We start from the raw sequence: 19,281 nt of genomic DNA, 5'->3' as shown, positions 1-19,281 counted from the left end.
AGCTTATAGATTATCAGTAGATAAAGGTAGATTAAAATTCTGGACCCCAGGGTCATTGTCAACTTGAGAAGAAACAATCCTACAACTGTTGTTGCTCCAATCACCATTTACAGACGTCGTCAGGATACTAAAGCAAACGAAAGGCAACGCTTTACTAGGAAGTAACCCGAACAAGTGTGGACTACTCGCATAACAATCGTTGTGGAGCTGCACTATAAAAACAAAATTGGTGGCCAGTACGGGGATACTTCCGGTGTTCAGACGTTGACCAATCGATGCTTTCTAAGACGACCATCGTAAAACTTGTACTTGTCGTATCCTTGCTTTCATCTTCTATATCTCTCCTGATTATATTGGCAGCAATCTATCTGCACGTATCGCCTGGAGCGCTTTCTAATCTATTGAACGTATTTTTGGGATCCAACAGCAGCGCATCTACTGCTTACGTTCCTCCCACGATTACGCCGCAAGGATCTACAATCCATTTTAACATATCTTCACCTGATCTAATAACTTCTGTCAACAGTACCTTCTCCAGTCAATAGGAAGGACGATGCGAAGGATGTTGAAAGCATTCAAAAGGAAAAAGCCGTCAGAAGCAACAGACGAACTCAAACAAGGGATTACCTTGCTTAAAGCTACACAAAAACGCCATGAAGATGTCCGGCGACAAGAAAGACAACTGGCTAAGGACGTGGCTGAACAAACAGAGCTATTGAAAGAGGTAAAGACAGCTCTGCCGGAAACCATGAAAGGGTTAGAAAAGGCAAAGAAAGAGGTTCGAAAAGCTCAAGCAGACCTCAAAGCTGTTTGTGATGCCACAACAAAAGTCAGCGGGAAGGTCTCCACCGACGCGCTGAATGACATCCTTACTTCAGAATTTGAGCTCGGAAAGTCACATGCACAGGCTACACGAGATAGCATTCAATCTCCCGTTTTGACAGTATCTCCAAATGCACCGGAAGATGACCCACCAGCTTACGTTCCTCTCTCTGAGCAGCGAATACGGGACGTAACACCAGGGCCAACCATGACGGTTCGCAAAGGTTTGGATTGTCATACTGTAACGGCTGTCTATCCTAAGCTACCACTTTCCGGCTCGACCGCGTTGTCAGATACCGACAGGGGAACGGCGCCTTGTTTCCATGTGGGTAGTGGTGCACGCGCCAAACAAAAGAAATATACACCTACTAATCCCTTCTTGATTGACCTCAGAAATGGGGAGCCTCAAATAGAGACAAAACCAAAAAAGAGCCCCTTAGATAAGTATATGGGGTATCGAGGATGGCAGGAACGTCGTAACAAGGAGAAGGATTCTCGAAGACGAGCTGGAAGTGCGGATGGCGAATCCCGACGGGTGAACTTCAGAGAACAGAGTGATGCTACAGAAGATGCGGAAGACACCAAAGACGACGATTACGATGATCGTATGCGAGTATTGGCTCGAGAAATAAGGGAAATTTGGAAGTCGCCACGAAGTTCCGAAGATTTGTCGGATGAAGATACGAATGAGGGCCAACCTAACAAACTAACTTATCCAAATATGCCTCGTTTTACCTCTACTCCTAACGATCGTAACCAAAGGTCAGGGCGACAACAGCCGCACCGCTATTCCGGTATTACGGACCCATTGCTGAATGTGTCTGCTAAAATCCAATCAGAAAAAGAAATGCTTCAGCTAATGATGGACCCTGGTGACATGCCACTGCTAAAATGGATGGAGAATTCGATGCGAAGAATACGCCACGGTCCTGGAAATACGGATGTGGATGTTATTTTGGCTAATGCACTGCAGAAGAAATTGAGGGCTGCTGGTCGACACAAACAGGCTACCCAACTGGGAAATTTTTTTAATACCAATTCGGGAGAAGCAGAGTGGGAATCGGTGATGCGATCTCTTTCCTTATCCAATCCCCAGGGTTTGGTAAATGACGAAAAGATCATTGGAGAATTCCGCAGAAATTATCGTTGGGAGGATGAGCCGCTACCTCGGCTGAATAGCGCCTTGAAGCAACTAGAAATAGACATGGATAGTCTTATTGAGGATAATCCAGATGGATTACGTCTTTTCCGAAATTTACGACAACGCCTTCCAGAAGCGCTCAGACTGATGTTGCGAGGCTGGGAAGAGGATAAAACTTGGCGGGACGTTGCGGAGGAACTACAACTTGTTTGGAACTCCGAGTTCCTGGATGAACAAGAGACACGCCCCAGGTATCAGGAAACAAAGGAAGTCCTTGATACAAAACCGTCATTGCCGCCAGTACACATTTATAATGTTCAACCTGCAGGACAAATAGTGCACAGTTATCCCACTCATGGAAGAGAGGACAGTCAGCTCAACACTCCTCCTCCACCTGGTGACACCCCACCGCCGGTGGTACAATCACCCTCGCCCCTACAACCACTGAATAACTTTGGGGGGGCAACACCTCCTGGATCACCTAGGGGGATCTCACCGCGTCAGCTTGCTAATGCAGACCAGGTACCGTTACAACGTCGGAATCCTCAACGTAAAGCACGCAACAATCGATTCCCCACCCGCATCATGAATGGTAATGGATTTGGTAGGCGTGGACAAGGCCCGAGGGCCAGGCCAGTACACCAACAGGATGGGCGTAACGCATCATCGAGACCTAACGGACAGCCAACAAGAACAACAAGATCTTCACGCGCTAGTCCAGGACCGGAAACCGCAAACCGAAGTCCGCGAGTGGCGAATACGCAAGATTCCGGGATGGGTGCAGACAACTCACAAATTACGCCGTCCAGCAGCCAGGAAGCCCGCAACATTGCGGATAGTCAAGGTGAGAGATACAATTTTCTTGGAAACCCGAATATTTTCGCTCCTCTAGGATTGTATCTAAATCCCACTCAGGGACAATCCCTGTCCGTCTGTTACTACTGTAAGGCACCGGGACATCAATCCCGAAATTGCGTGGCTAAGTTCATACTGTGGCTAAACGATAAGGTTCTTGCTAGGGATGAGGAATTAGGATGGGTAATTCGTGGGCGAGCACGACCTGTACCCCCTCATGTTAAAGAATCTGCAGAACGAAACTGGAAACCGTTCCTTGCGAGAAATAACATACTAACAATTGAAGGACTTGATCGATATCTGGCTGCTCAAGGTTCACCCTCGTTTACACAGAGGACCGCTCTGTGCGAAGCCTATTATGATACCAGGCCAAAAAACCGAGATAGAACCCACTGGCATGATAGGGATCAATGGGGTCCTCATGGACCACCTGCACGTCCATCTGGGGGAAATACCCAAGTGGCCTGGACGAAACCTCAATATCATGATCGGCCGCGTCAATATGATGCTTCATATTGGACGGACGAGGAACTGAATCAAGGTATACGACTTTCAAAAAACGCCTTGGGGTGCTGATTGATCCGGTGAATCAGCTCCCAGACAATTTAATAATTCAACATACAAAAACTGTACATAACTCATCATTACCCTTATTTACATTTCTTGATATGCCGGATGACCCCCTACAGCCCGACTTTACGGAATTGTTTGGAGGCCAGTTGTTGTATTTAATTGATACAGCAACTGGTACAAAATTCCTAGCTGACACGGGGAGCATCCCCAATTTGATAATGAAAAAGGTCGTTATAACTAAATATCCACGAAGCTGGGAAAAACGTCAACCAATAGACATGGAATTAACTGGAATAGGTGGCTCGTCCCAAGTGGACTCTTTTGTAGTGATTGATATTGGTGGACTGCCCGTTCCATTTGTAACCGGACCAGGAGTCCCACTTAATATCGTAGGGCTGAAATGGATTGAGGAAGTCCAACAATTACCAGGCGTAACTACGGAATTCAAAACCCCGTCTAACGCAAATGAGGAGCTGTCTTTAGCATCATTACTCGAAGGGAATCATTATGACCAAGGTAACGGAACCGAAGTTGGAAGCAGTACTAGCTACACTGTAACCAACGATGGGTTGATGGATGCTGCAAACCAATTTAGCGTGGAGCGGAAAATGGCCGTTGGCGCGAGTACCGAGATGGAAATAACCACTGGTGCGAGCGACGAGTTGAAATTAGCAACTTACGTCACACAGAACCCATGGGAAACTATAGGTGTTGAGACAGGAATGCCTGCTGACACCGTTAAGGAAGACGTCGAGCGTGGAATCCCCGCTGGCGTAAAGATGGACCTGCACGAGAAAACTGGTCCAGAACACTCTCGCGGATGCACTTATCCGGATGACGATAGGAATCCGGCCCATAGTTGCATGGCGACTACTACAACTGACATCCAGAGCGAAATGTCCTCTGGCGAAAATAAAGACCTGCATGAGAAAACTGGTCCTAAGTGCCTTCGTGGATGCACTTGTCCGAATAACCTTAATGATTCGGCCCATAGTTGCATGACGACAGCCGCAGTAATGAGTACTTTCCCAAAAGGTTCAAACGAAGCAGCAATTGCCGGTCAACCGGATGTACATCCGGACATGTCCGACAAGGAGTCTGGGGATTTTATGATGCACGTCTCCCCAGAAAAAGGGTCCCCGGCGGAAAAGGAGTCCGTCGGCGTGACGGTAGGTGCGGGCACGCGCCGAGATCAGAGGCCTACATCGAAGGATCTCGCCCTCTCTCCACCAACACCAACAACTCGGTCATCACGAATCTCAAATCAGCCTATGGCTGGGCCAGTAACCACGTATGTTTTGCAGAAAGACACTCACCCGCGAGTCAAGACGGAACTTGAGGATCTCTGCGCAAAATCCGTGGCGCTGGCCAAACTCCCATACAAACCTCCTGATCTGACGACTCCAGAAAACACCATTATTGCTGATGATGTTTGGAAAGCCGTCTACACACCGTTCGCGTCTGAACTCGAGGACCTGCGAGGCCATCTTGGCGGCCCGCAAACCATGAAATACAAATGCGACATCGAGCTTAAAGACCCCTCGACGAAACCGTTTGTGTCTGGTCCTTATAATCTGAAGGGGGAGGGCCAGGCGAAAGCATTAAAAGAAGCGGTAGACAATTTCCTGGATTTGGGCGTCATTGAACGAGGCTTTGCCGAATGGAAGTTGGCTATATTTGTGGTCCCTCAGAAAATGAATGAGAGACAGAAACAGGAGGATGGATGGAAGCAGGCCTGGAGAGTAGTACAGAATCTCCAACCCCTTAATGCGGCCATAAAATCAATAGAAGTACCTCCACCTCTTGTACCGGACGTAAAGCAGCTCGCCCAAGGCAGAGAAGTGCTTTCTCTCCTTGATTTGAAGAAGGCCTATTTCCACATGGACGTAACGGAAAGGTCTAAACAATATGTGGGCATAGCCATCAAAGGAATGCACGTAAGATGGCGTAAGATGCCGATGGGGCTGAAGACCGCGGTGGCTCTTTGGTCTGCGAATATGCAAGAATGTGTGGTGAAACCTATCACGGAAAAATACCAACAACACATGAAACAAGTTGGCAGGACAGATGAGGAGAATGCGACGCCTATGGAGGCCTACATAGACGACATTTTTCTCAGCACAAGAACGGTAGAAGACCACTTACTGCTGCTACGCATGGTATTTGAACAGCTCGCCAAGATGAAACTGACGGTTAGCATCAATAAGTGTTTCATTGGAAAGCGAAAAGTGAACCTTTTGGGGGCAACCTTGACGGGGAAAGAAATTGAGGTTCAGCCCGAAAGAATAAGGGCTTTACGCGAACTCTCACCACCCCACAATGTATACGAGTTAAGGGGGTGGATTGGCGCACTTCGCTATATTTCGGAACATATTCCTGAGTTAAGTTTGAAGCTGGCCAAATTCGATGCGCTGACAGGCAAGGTCCCTGCGACACAAGGACGAGTGACGCCTGTGCTATGGACCAACGAATTACTGCAGGACTTCAAAACGGCACAAGCAGCCCTCGATGATGCTAAGGTTCTGTATCATCTGGATCCAAATCTTCCCATTTTTGTGGAAACGGACGCTTCAGATATTGGATTTGGATCAATTATTTTCCAGACGGAAAAAGGGTGTAAACCACCGTTCGGAAAGGTTTACCCAATTGCTTACTACAGCCAAAAGTGGGCGACTCCAACGGCAAAGGCTTATGACCCATGTACAAAAGAATTGAAAGCCCTAAAAGATTCGGTGGAAAAATGGCAATCAATGTTGAGAGCCTTACCCTTTACAATAATTACTGATAATACTGGGGTTTTTGGGCTCCTCAAAAGAATGACGGACAAAGCGAAAAATCCAAGCCCAAAACCCCTAATTCAGAGGTGGCTCAATCATCTAGCAGGGTTCCAAATAAAGGAGGTAATTCATCTAAGTACGATGCAGGTATTTACGTCAGATGGATTGTCTCGTTCTTATTGGATGGAGATGGCTGCGGGAGAAGATGATCCACATGTTTGGGCGACGATTCCCAAGAAAAAGGGCGTTTCGAACCGACATAAAAGACCCCGACCGGAAAAAATACAGCAGATACTGATGTATCACTGTCGACATGAACTTTGCGACAACTCGGTGAACGGGTTCCATCCTTGGGAAGATATTTGCAGTATCTTTCAGAAGAAAACTGGGGAACAAATGGACACGGACGAAATACAGAGTGTCATGCAAAGATGCGACAGAGCAATAACCACGGAATATGGTATGGCGGCCGCCCATGGACATACAAAAGGGACGCCTCCTCCGTACTGTAAATATGAAGGTAACGAGGTACTGTACCACATGACGACCGAAAACAATGCGAGACAGATAATGTCCGCGGGCATTGAACGGATGAACAGGAGATTCATTCATTTGAGCAGAACGCTAACAAAGAAAAGCAAAAGGCGGAATGTGGTAATTTGCATGAAAGCAGCAAATCTAAGAAATGAGGGACTCGAATTGCTGCAATCAAACGTACAAGACGTGGTATTGTGTGAAGGCCCTATATCACCCACAGTTATACAGAAGATGTAAAGCTGTTTTTAGCAGAGTGTAAATATGTGATATAATAAGGGTGAACGGACAAAACTCCTATAATGGGAGCAAACGGAAAAAAGTGAAACCTCGTAACTAGAAAAAATGCTGAGTCAGCATTTTTTTAATTCGTGTGGAAAAACGAGAGAATAAGAAGAAAAAAGATTAAGTGAGAGAGTGAAAAAGGAGATCGAATTAAATGATCATGGGGAATCATGATGAATGACGACAAGTAGACACACGAGTAAAGCGGGCATATACTGCACTAGTTCCCTTCTTTTTACTGTCGACATTCCCAGAGTCGCAGTTTTGTTTCGAATGCGCCTCAACATCTCATGTATTCAGTTATTTCCTCCTGACGTTGCAAATTCAATTTGTTAGATGTGACGTTAAATGTACTACGAAAGCAAGATTAGATACCCATTTTCGACGACAAGATTATGAGCCGGCGATGTTTGTATTTTCAAGGAAAGTTGCTATTTCTTTTCTCAGTTCATACACTCGTGCAAGGATAGCGGCTCGACTAAATGTGCGAACATGGCAGATATACAGGACATCGCCATATTGATTCTCTGCTTCTAGTAATATATGGGGTAGGCTAACTGCCGGTAGGCTAACTGTCGGTGATCAAGTTTGTGAGACAAAATCAGCTTTCCCCACTGTGTCCAAAACACTATTCAGGTTTGTTGTCTTGGCGTACAATGTCTTCTGGAGAATTAAACTGCAGATGACTAACCTACGGGGGCTGGTTATCTCAAATGAAACGGAACGTTTGAGATTTTGTCATTGCGTCTGAGATGTTCCAAGCGTTTTTGAAGCAGAGGAACTGCACCTTTAATGTCGCACCCTATCAGAGTGGCAACCACTTAAAAAGTACGGTATACCTATGGTTGCGCGATACACACGCTTTATAAGCACTGGTCTAGTCTACTCTACATACATTCTCCATTTCCTACTTTTAGTACGACTACGAGATAGGCTAATAATCAACAGCATTCGCATCAGTTTTATGGCGTAACAATAGAACAATACGACGTAGGATACTTACATCGTAGCAACGCCGCATTCTTACCAAGCAGTGCCGCAGTGCTGCACTGCAGATTGGAACTCATTACGAAACGGCGGGCCGTATTCTTGTGGTAACTAATTATTTCGTCGCGGGCCGGACGATTTCGCTTGGCGGGCCGGATCCGGCCCGCGGGCCGTAGGTTTCCGACCCTTGTTGTACAACAACAAATTTTAATTGTTCCTCCCTTAATGCGTGATGTAACTACTGGAATTCTTCATAGGTCCAGATTTCATTAAAATAAAGTTTTTTCCTGTAAAATTGGTCAGTTTTCAAGTCAAAAAAGTATTTTCATGCCAATCTACTTCGTAAGGACGGACAGTTTCAACCGGAAATGAAAATAAGTAGTGCAATTCTAACATTGTGTGCGAAAACGCTTAATTTACATACCTGAGATCAAAATTTGGTTAAAATTTAGTTTTTTTATGGTCAAAAATGTCAAAATTTTGATATTTAGGTCAAAATCTTCCGTTTTTTAGGTAGAAAAAAAAGTCGCCCTAATCTTGGCTCATAATTAGTTCTTCTGTCGGATCAGTGTCTCCCAACCAGTGCTGGGTCGCGTACTAGTTTCTGGTAGGTCACGAAGCATTCCTAAATGTCATGGTTTTCTATATTCAATACGTCGTAAAGGGCTTTGCTTTTAGTTGTCATGGATTGGCAGCAATCTTCTTGTTGATATGATAGCAGTTTTATAGGAACCATGTATAAATATATAAAAAAACATTTGGAATACTGTCGATATCACATGTGGCGGTTGGTCGAAAATATAGGTGTATTTCAATTGTAGGTATTTCTGGATATTTTACGAGTAGGAAAATCGAGCCAATCAAGTCTAGACTTGACCCAGTAATATCTAATATGCAAGTTCAACTTTCGCATCAAGGTAAATTGCTGCGTATACAGGGTTTCTTTTCTCATTAATTTGTTTTTCATTCGTTTGGTCATGTCTCATTGCGGGTCGCACAATAAAACTAGCATTAAAAGTGGTTCACGAACTGAAAAAGGTTGGAAAGCAATGGGATAACGCATGAACAATTGAGCATACTGGTAATATTGTCAAATAATAGTATTCGGTAGAAAGAGCATATACATAGTTAATAAATAATAATAGACGCAAAAATATCTCGTCTGATTCATTCTGTATAGTAGCAGTAATCCTGTTAAAACATCCTCCGCACATTCAGAAGACGGGTGACTTGTATTTCTTAGATTTTTCTGAGAAGGATGCCTGTATTTCGGCAGCCGTCCGCTTGTTCGTCTCCGGAATGAGAAATATCGATATAACTGTTATCAAAACACTTAGAATCACAAAAGGAACATACGCCAAAGCCTGCCAGGCCTCCACATAATATGGGAAAACAAATGCAGTGATACTTGCCACGGTCCAGTACACGCAGCCGGAATAAAATGCTACAATGGGGCGGGAATCGGACGTTGTTAACTCGGACGGCAAGCTTGTCATGCACAGCTGGGGACCCAATTGAAATCCGAAGGTTACTACAAGCATTGCGGCTAACGCTACGTAACTAGTCCATGACGATTGGTCCTGGAGTGCATGCGATATCACGAATACCAAATATCCGCAATCGGTAATGATGAGGCCGATTATGAAGAGTTTCTTTGATCCTAATCTTCGATGCAGCGAAATAAAAACTCCAAACGCCAAAAATACTTGCAGATACAAACCTATCGTCGCGAAACTGACTTGCTGATATTCTACACCGGCCAGATACAGTATTCGGTCGGAATACATTAGGATTGCCTGGGAAAATATTTGAATTTCGTATACTATATTACTTCCGTCATAATATTGAGTTGGTATGAACCTGTACGCCCGCAAGTTGTATCGTATTCATGGTGTAGACGGCGACGAGGAATTGTAATCGCAAGCGCGGCTCTCTCATCATTTGCAAAAAAGAAATCTGCCCTGTTTTCGATCGACCTTCGAGCTCTTTCTGCAAAATCCCAAGCTCAAGAGCCACTCCTCCACCTACCCGAAGCTTGCATAACGTCGAAAGAGCTTTTTCCGCCTTTCCCGTCTGTAGGAGGTACACAGGAGTTTCCGGAAGCCATGGATACGCACAGAAATATGCGATAGATGCCAACTCTTGAGCAGAAACCGCCCATATCCACAACGCTGGGGTACCAAGTACCTATCAATAAAAACATAACTTACTACGACGAACGGGATAATAATCGCAAGATGGTTGGTTATCGTTTCCATGCATGCAACTTCATTGGCATTTCAAATTCGAGTGATGTATCAAACGTTCCGAATCGAACTAGTCAATGAATATTATATCGATAGAGTCGATCACAGCGTCACAGGCGTATCTTGACTTGAATCGAACAAATATTCAAACTCAGATATCTATTCTATGTGAGAAAGACAGGGATTACTGTGGCTAACAACTATAAAGTATATTTGGAGGGCGAAATCTTTTCGAAAAAGATCGTATGGAACCCAATATGGGGATAGGTTTGAGCAGGGTTGTAGCCAAGTCACAAGGTTCCGAGTCACAAGTCAATCTCACTTTTATAGACTCGAGTCAAGTCGAGTCATTTTCAATTCACCACCGAGTCAAGTCCGAGTCCAAGTCATGAAGTAGAGTGTCGAGTCCGAGTCATGAAGTAGAGTGTCGAGTCCGAGTCATTGTGTTTTGACTCGAGTCTGAATCCAAGTCATTGTGTCAACTGTTCCGTTCTAAGTTCATGTCATGTGAAACACTCTTTTTACAACTCTGCTCGGTGATATCGAATACTTCGCATTCAAAATATGCTAATTTTCCTCACTTTTAACAGTTTCTGATAGCATTTTCAAGAATCAGTTCTGATAGATGAAATAATAATGGTGTAATAACTTTACTATTCTTCGACATTACAATGAAATGCCTGTGTTGGTAAACCAAGTGTCATGCGCAACGACTCGAGTACAAGTCGAGTCAATACACAAGTTGACTCGAGTCTAGTCGAGTCATTTTTCACTTTTAAGAAAATGACTTGAGTCAAGTCGAGTCATCAAAAAATCGCTACTCAAGTCTGACTCGAGTCGAGTTATGACTCGAGTCATTACAACCCTGGGCTTGAGCTGTAATCGTGGGTAGGTCAGCATCAAGCCCCTGTGTTAATTTTATATTCTCGTGCAACAACGTTATTTGCTTTTAGCTGTGCACTTCGTTCGATTGAATGCAGGCAATTCTTATCGAAACCTTACAGATGTTACTTCTATTCGAATCAAGCTTGAATGTTTGAGTGCGATCTGGGTCGGAATTACAATTGTTTTTGGTATCTTTATAATGGCGTCACGTCAGTATTACCTTGTTATGGCCGAGCGCAGCGCCGACAGCACTGGATACTAGTAACGTGACAGGGTATGGGGATTGGAATATTCCCAATTTGCGTCTGCTGGTCGTCTCCGCCACAACCACCATCACCAGCGAGAGAGATGAACCTCGCGCAACTCCACCGATGAATCTTCCGACGATCAAAAGTTCGTACGACTGGCCGTAAACCGCACCGACGCCCATGAAGAGAACAGAGATTGTACTGATTACATGGACCAAAAGAACGGCGTTTTTTCGACTGAAACGAAGCGCTCAGATTCAGAAACTGAACCGAATTTTATTATGTGCGAGTTGACTCACGTCATTTTTTGAAGTGCCGGATTCACAAGTAATGCTCCCGGGAGAGAACCCCACACGGCGAAAGAATTAACCATCACGAATATGGAAGTGGCGACATGTTCTGGCGGGACAACGCCATACCTATGCTGTAAATGCATTAATAAAAAATATATATTACCCAGTGGTTATCGACCTTTTTTACATAACGGACCGGTAAAACTTCAAAACAAAGCTCGCGTACCGCAGTACCTTCAAATTCTAAAATTCACCATAAATTTTATATCACAACTTGAAGGTAATTTTGAAACGTGCATGATGTTTTTGATACTAGATATTCATACGTGGTTCTATTGAAGTTTCTACAAGGTGAAGGTCGCGTCGTACTGTGAAAGACCACTAATTTGATTGCGATTGTTCGGGGTCCAGTGAAAGAAATGCGAATTTGCTATTTGCTGTAGTTTTTATTATACTGCCAAGATTTGCCTAATTGAAGTTTGTTTAAAAGTATTCGTAGCTTTCACATATAACTAGTCCGAAACGAGTTGAAGGTTATACTTTTTGACAGTTTGTTCTAACACTCGTATCATTGTGACGAACGTCTGAAGTAGACCATGAACTCTCTATTGCGACGCCATGCAAATATATCTGGCGGACCGGCAAGAAACTTGTCACGGACCGGCGGTTGATAACCACTGTATTAGATCGAACTTGAAGACAAAAATGCTGCAGTACCCTAGGACAGTGGTCTCGCGGCACGGGCTGAAAGGGAAATATATGCGGGGATCTGTGAAGATCCGCGGACCGGTGGTTGAGAACCACTGTATTAGATCGAACTTGAAGAAATATATGCTGTAGCTAGGACAGTGGTTTCGTGGCACCCGCTGAAAGTAAGGACTTTGGAAGGTAATTACTAAAAACAAAGGTGGTCAACGTGCACTGTTCAGCCCCAGATTATGTTGGTGGACAAAGAGGTCGTCATTTTGGTCGAGCTTCAATATCACGGCCTCATAGCCGATTGAGAACATATATGGTCACCATCTCCCCAAATGCTGCTCAGAATTTGGATGTCCCGAAATCTTGTTGTCCACGGTAACCCTCTTTTCATCTCATTTTCTCGCGGCACCCGTGAGCATTCCAATCGACACCCCGTTTTCGATTACCTGCCCTGGGGCTGGTGCAAATATCGTTCTATGCAAAGTTGCACAACTAGAAAATGTTCAGCTTATCCAAATTACACTAGAATTAGAATTATTGCTGCACATTTTTTCCAAATTTTATTAGCAGTAGAATTGTATCTATGCAGTTTTTTCCGAACTAGATTAGAATTAGAATTCCTAAAACTTGGAAATTGAATCGAGCTCAGCTGATATAAAATCTTAGTTCACACTCATAAGCATGAGAATGGCACATGTCTGTATACAGCGAGTTTGACTCGTTTCGCACTATATATACACTATACCAGGGGTGGGCAAACTACGGCCGCGGCCCGCAACACCATTGCGTGCGGCCCGCGAGAGTCTAAAGAAACTTATTAAAAATATTGATAAAATGCGTACTAAAAATCGAATTAATGCAAGGAAATCATCTAAAGAAGGGCGCGGAGCTGAGATCAACTGAAAAAATTTTTCGCGCTCCGCGCGATTTTAATCTAATTCACAGTTGTTGCTCTGTATTTAGTCTGAATTTCATATTTTAAAATCTCTCATCCACAGTCGTAGCCATCCATGCCATCAAGCTACCCGTTAGGTTTGCTAGCATCCTGGTTGCGTTTTGTGATATGACGATAAGGGGGACGCGAAATCTTTCACCATCGTAAGGGGGCGTGTCTTGCAAAGTTTGAGAACCACTATTCTAAGGTAAACACTTCCTATATTATTTTTTATGTTTAATGTCTGGCGCGAAAGCCCGAAAGGTTTCAACCTCTAAAAATCACAGAAATACTAAACGAGATTGACGTAATTCGGATCACGAGTGTGATTTTAGATTGGCCACTCCAGTTTAAATTTTTTCAGTGATGTGCTTATAAAAAACGATTCGCGCTTGTCTTAGGTAGATTCGTTCTCTGTATGCACAGAATTAGGGTATTTATATTTTATCTACACACAGTAGAAGCGTGTTTGAAGCTAACATGCTTATGATGCTGACATCATTGTCTGTCCTGGAACTGATCCAAAAGTGGAATTAGCAAATCTATGAACTAATCGCTGCTGACAGATTTGAAATTCAATCCTGTTCTAAGAATCGGGACCACCAACTTTCATCTCTATATATAGTTTCGACAAATTGATTATTGAGGTCGACCAGCTTATGAAATCTCGCCACTGTTTCTCGCGCATGTACAATGTCATCGAAGCAATGCTTTGTTTGTTTTAAATAAGCATCTCCATGTCCTCACTATATAATCAAATACCAATATTGCGTTTTGGTTTATAATCTTAATTTTATACAGTGCGGCCCGCGAATGGATTCAGATGTTGAATGCGGCCCGCGAGCTCAAAAGTTTGTCCACCCCTGCACTATACAGTTCGCTTGTAGCATTTTCAGGAAAAACAAAAACTAGATTAGAATTAAAATTAGGACGTAGAAGCTTTTCGCAAATTACATTTAGATTTATATCTAAGAAACATTTTACAAATTAGATTAGAATTACAACTGGCATTTCGCCTTAATAAGTCTGATTAGACAACTAGAATTATACAGTTGTCCGAGTATGGTTCTATGTATACGCGAAATAGATCTTTTTTTTAGCTTGTATAACTTCTTGGTTGGTGTCTGATTGCGTCCCAAAATGTGATATTGAGAACGCTGGCTTGGCTCCATGATTTAAACGATATAATAAAGCGTTTACATATAGTAGGGTTACTATATTTTTGTGAAGCAAATTACGGAACTCTTTAGCGCCCACTAGCGGATTTTAAAATATGGTATAACACATTGTCCGTCAATTTTACGTCACACTGGCAAAGCATTGCCCATCGACTGTGTGTGTAATGCAGTAGTCGGGAACCTTTTTCGTCTGAAGAGCCATGTTAGCCCTATATTTTCCATTTTAACTCCCAAAAAGTCATACATGTCAATCAATTGTCACGTCACAATTGAAAATTCGTGACATCATGGCAGTGCTAATTCGAACTCACTACATGGGATTCGTCGTGGGCGCCATATTTTCTCTGTAAAAACTCGTAGGCTACTAATCATCCTGTGATAACGCTCAGAATTTATAATAACTGATATTATCTAATATAACTATAGCAGATTCCGAAAATAAATACTGATCGACTTCTCAATTCATCGGTAACATAAACGTTGCACTACACTCCTACATTTTCACGGCAGTATTAGAAATAAGCTACTGACGTGGATAGCGAAGCGTCGTTTGTAATCTGGATTTGTTATTGGAATATCACTTCCGAAATTTGAGACTTTCGTCAGTTATACGATAACGTATGTTCGTCGTGATGCTCCTTTTAAATGCGAGAACAAATGTATACAAATCATTGGCGATTACCTATGATCATGATCACATGCGTAGGTGAAGCCAAGCATCGTAACCACAGCAATATTTACCCACTGTAGGGTGTGATACATCAGGGACGTGGGATCAGGGGGCAAGTGACGCAGTGCCTCACCTGTTGTCAGGATGAGTGAACAGAAATTGTGACACCTTCAATTACTATTGGTATGTTCTATCGATGTTCATCAATGACAAGATTGTGAACATTTTGACACCCAAAATCACGCAATTTGCATATTTATCGTTGAAAATAATGCGCGAGACGATAGGTAAGGCACAGACAGGGCGAGCCTCACCATTGACAGCGCTATTGATCGTAAATGGCATAGAGTTCATAGTAACCGATATTAATCGAATGTAAATGTCGCACTGATTCCGAAATCTAAATATTGATTGACTTTTCACTTCCTAAAAAGGGTTCGGTGGTAAAAATATAACGTTGCGCTACACGCCTACATTTTATCGTCGATACTACAAAGCTACTTACCAATCAAGAACGTGGATAGCTATGGCGTTGTTTGTAATTTGAGTTTGTAATTGTGAATGTCACTTCCACGGCAGTTTATTTCTCAGAATTCTCACCGTAGATCAGGAAGGCAATGTGTATTTAATAACCGCATTGACATACATGTGTCACCATGTCTTCTATTCTCTTTAATCAGGCAACGTATCGTGATGCAATCCAAGATTTCGACTCGGGTACATCGAATTCATGAGTGATATTATTCGGCGGCGCGACAGCAAGTTAAATTTGGGGATTTTGAAAAAGAGGGTCCGAGACCCTAACCCTGAATATGGCATGGTCTTTATCTCTCAAAGACATGTTTATACTACCACAGGAATAATTATTCTGGCCGTGATGAAAATTACTGACAAGTTGCTGCAATATTAATTAATTCAGTACAAAAATAAATTAAAAAATGGAAAAGAGCCATGTCTTACACCCAAAAGGGCCATATATGGCTCGCGAGTCATAGGTTCCCGACCCCTGGTATACACATACAGGAATGGAGTGGGATCTAGGTCATGAATTGGGCCATCTGTAATGTGAGCTCAGGTGATTGCTACTGCAATAGATTTCTTCACGGGCCGGATGAGATCGTCTGGCGGCCGTGTCTGGCCTATCGGGATTGTGTTTGACAGCCCTGCTATACTGTTAGGTCGGTGCGACTATCTGGTTGTGCGTTTTAATCAGGTCCGAAACAACTTTTTTTCAGCCCCCTTCCTCCCCCCCCCCTCCCAAAAAAAAGCACTGATCTTGGGCCCACCATCAGATACTCGATGTAACTTCCTGGGCACTTACTATATGCATCTGATTGTTAAATTTTACCAATGAATTCTGTCAATAATATTGATTCTTCCGTATAATAGGCTACTATAAAATGCATCATCAGGTTAATTTCCAACTTGAAAATGTTCCTTGGCCCAGCTCAAAACTTGATAAGCTGATTACTAAAAAATTTCAGCTTGCCCGAACTTACTCACGGCCTAAGAAGCTGATTACGTCCAACATCATCGCGATCCCCAGATAAAGGCAAACGACCCAAAGATTTGGAACCACTGTCTGTGACTGAAACATCCAATCGGCCTTATACTTGCGATTACAATTAGACTTATTTCAGTAAATGATGGTTATTTATATTTATTTTTGATTGCATTTTTTGACCAAGGAGGTGCCTGGTGCCCATACTTATATCAAAATACGTTGCATCAATTCGTGCGCATCGCGAAGAAAATTTTCGAATGGCATAAATCTGCTTGAAAATAATATTGTTTATGTTGATTTACGAAAAACTTCTGAGCCCACTACAAGCCTTCACAATTCCAGACATTTACGCATATTTTATAATTTCCTCCCGTGCGCAGTTTTTTCATTGAAATTCCGGACGCACGGCAACGTACTCAAATGCGCAGTGCTGATACGGTCCGTGCGAACAGAAAATCTAAGTTGCTCACGAACAATCCGAAGTGATGACCTATTTTTAGTCGTTAGGCACTGTTTTCCAAGGGTCTGCGCAGTGAGTTGGTGAGTGTGCGCAGACTCGTCAAAAATTAAAGGGAACATTGATGGCAACCCTAACATATAGGCTATATATCTGGGGCGCACATATAGACTATCTGGCACCAATTGTCTACATAGTTGATACTGGCGTATAGTAGTGTTGGGATCAAGTCACTACCTTCGAGTCACGAGTCATTTCGAGTCATTGCACATTTTGACTCGAGTCTAGTCAAGTCAATCGATTTTCGAATGTGACTCGAGTCAAGTCAAGTCACTCGAATTTTGGAGGTGACTCGAGTCAAGTCGAGTCAAGTCAAGTCAAGTCACGAGTCAAGTCACAATTCAAGTCAAGTTGCCTTTTGGAAGTATGAGGCATGCTTATACGTCATTGCATTTTGCTAGCTGTCTGAAATACAGATTGAGTGGTTATTGATTCTGGACCTATGAACAAATATAGAGTTAAATATAAACGCAAGAAGGAGCTTTATTACTCACATATACGTAGAAATGCATAACTACGTAAGTATAATTGCATAGCCTGTGATTATAGTTACCAGCCAATATAGAGAAACGAGTTGATAAGATGCAATACATCACCCATTTACAAATTAATATGATACAATTCCAGCCGGCGCCGATAGTTGAGGGCTGTATAAATTATATTGGAATTCAATTTCAATAAAACAGGAGGCTTGGTTAAGTTACGAACAGAGAACAGGAATATACATTTTGCGATTAAATAGCTTTACTATACTAGTTTACGACAACGTAAGCTGTAAGCTTCGATCATTTCGTTTGCGATCAATTTATTTGTGAGGGAACAATGGAGGCTCAGTAACACGCATGATCATTGAATGATTGGTCGCTCTCATGGGTTACACCATCATTTCGCGTACAATCCGAACGTATGCAAGATACAATGATTATTATCAACATCGATTGCTTGATGACTCGAAATTGACTCGTGAATTTTGCTCCGAGTCACGAGTCAATCCACATTTCTGATACGCCGAGTCAAGTCAAGTCAAGTCATTTTAGCAGAGTGACTCGAGTCAAGTCAAGTCATACGAAAAAGGTGACTCGAGTCTGACTCGAGTCAAGTCATGACTCGAGTCATCCCAACACTGGCGTATAGTCACACTTCCCAGAGAGCCAGTTTTGTGATAAGTCGTTACCACTAACACATTTACCACAGCTACGCAGAAGACTTTGTGTGCAAAAGATGCGCTACTTACCTCATACGTATCGTTGATGAACGACTTGATTGCAGGCGCGGCTGTGTTCAACACAGCCAAACTGATGCCGTTTATGAAGGCACAAGGCAGCAGCGTAATAAGAACAGCGAAAACGTGAACTTCGAATTGTTCGGTAATCCGTCGGAACTTGTAAGATCCATGTTGACGCATCAACTCACGCCAATGAACTAAAGTGAAATAGACTGTAAAGACATTCACTCGTAAACAAACTTGTGCTGGAGACAGAGTCGAATTATAGGGCTGATTCAGATTATATACCGAATCGGTAGGAATGCTTCCCCATTGCAAGTAATTAGTAGGGATGGTGTGAACGTGAGGTTCACGTTCGCGTTCTGTGGGTGAACCTCGGAAATTTAGAGGTTCGCGTTCACAACAGAACCTTGGTAGGTTCTGCACTGTGAACCTTATTCCTATATTACAAATTTCACTTCATTATGACATCTTTGGTTCGAATTTATTGCATTTCAACTGCGGGCCACTCTATGCATGGCGCTGGCAGCATAAAAAATCAACACAAAACGAGCATGCACCTTGACAATCTCAAAAATTTTACTTGCTTTGTTACAAAAGTTTGCTCGAAATATCCAGCTTTCCGTTTGTGAATATTTAGTGACTCTCTGCTGTGATCTTGACCCGCAATCACACAACATCACTATATATACATGTAGTCAGAGAATGATGCTTGTTCAACCAATCAATGAAATTATTATCGTTTTCTGATGTGACAAATCTAGCAGGTTTACTGTATCATTAAAACCAAATCCGTGCGATTGAGGTGTTGGCTACAGCTGTATAACTTGTGGGATAATATCGCTAGCAACTATAGAAACCTGTTTTGCACTCTGCTCAATATCAACGTAGCAATAATCAGACGCCGA

At 43.0% G+C, this 19,281-nt stretch overlaps 1 protein-coding gene across 2 annotated transcripts; it reads right to left on the bottom strand.

Moving 5' to 3' along the window:
• Window positions 1-8,906: 8,906 nt before the first annotated feature.
• On the bottom strand, window positions 8,907-19,078 carry LOC145444313 (solute carrier family 2, facilitated glucose transporter member 5-like). Of its 2 annotated transcripts, none has more exons than XM_080322256.1 (5): window positions 18,383-19,078; window positions 11,653-11,777; window positions 11,326-11,590; window positions 9,835-10,161; window positions 8,907-9,770 (listed from the first exon to the last, which is right to left on the bottom strand). In XM_080322256.1, exons 1-5 carry the CDS (start codon window positions 18,551-18,553, stop codon window positions 9,189-9,191), a joined length of 1,470 nt encoding a protein of 489 aa, XP_080178382.1. In that variant the 5' UTR covers window positions 18,554-19,078; the 3' UTR covers window positions 8,907-9,188. The 2 variants fall into 2 exon arrangements, with proteins under 2 accessions (XP_080178382.1, XP_080178383.1); XM_080322257.1 differs by having other exon boundaries at window positions 9,835-10,047.
• Window positions 19,079-19,281: the final 203 nt, after the last annotated feature.

The sequence above is a fragment of the Botryllus schlosseri genome, chromosome 8 (assembly GCF_051294905.1).
Source record: "Botryllus schlosseri isolate E-star chromosome 8, Bs_hap1, whole genome shotgun sequence".
Taxonomy (NCBI): domain Eukaryota; kingdom Metazoa; phylum Chordata; class Ascidiacea; order Stolidobranchia; family Styelidae; genus Botryllus; species Botryllus schlosseri.
Note: the sequence above shows the minus strand (reverse complement) of the source record. Positions and strands in the feature narration are given on the sequence as shown.

Coding starts and splice junctions, on each gene's coding strand:
- LOC145444313 (XM_080322256.1), bottom strand. CDS start 18,553: ATGCGTCAACATGGATCTTACAAGTTCCGACGGATTACCGAACAATTC. Junction 11,778..18,382: donor TCATCAACGATACGTATGAG/GTAAGTAGCGCA, acceptor ATGCATTTACAG/CATAGGTATGGCGTTGTCCC. Junction 10,162..11,325: donor CTGCGCTCGGCCATAACAAG/GTAATACTGACG, acceptor TTTTATTGATAG/GTACTTGGTACCCCAGCGTT.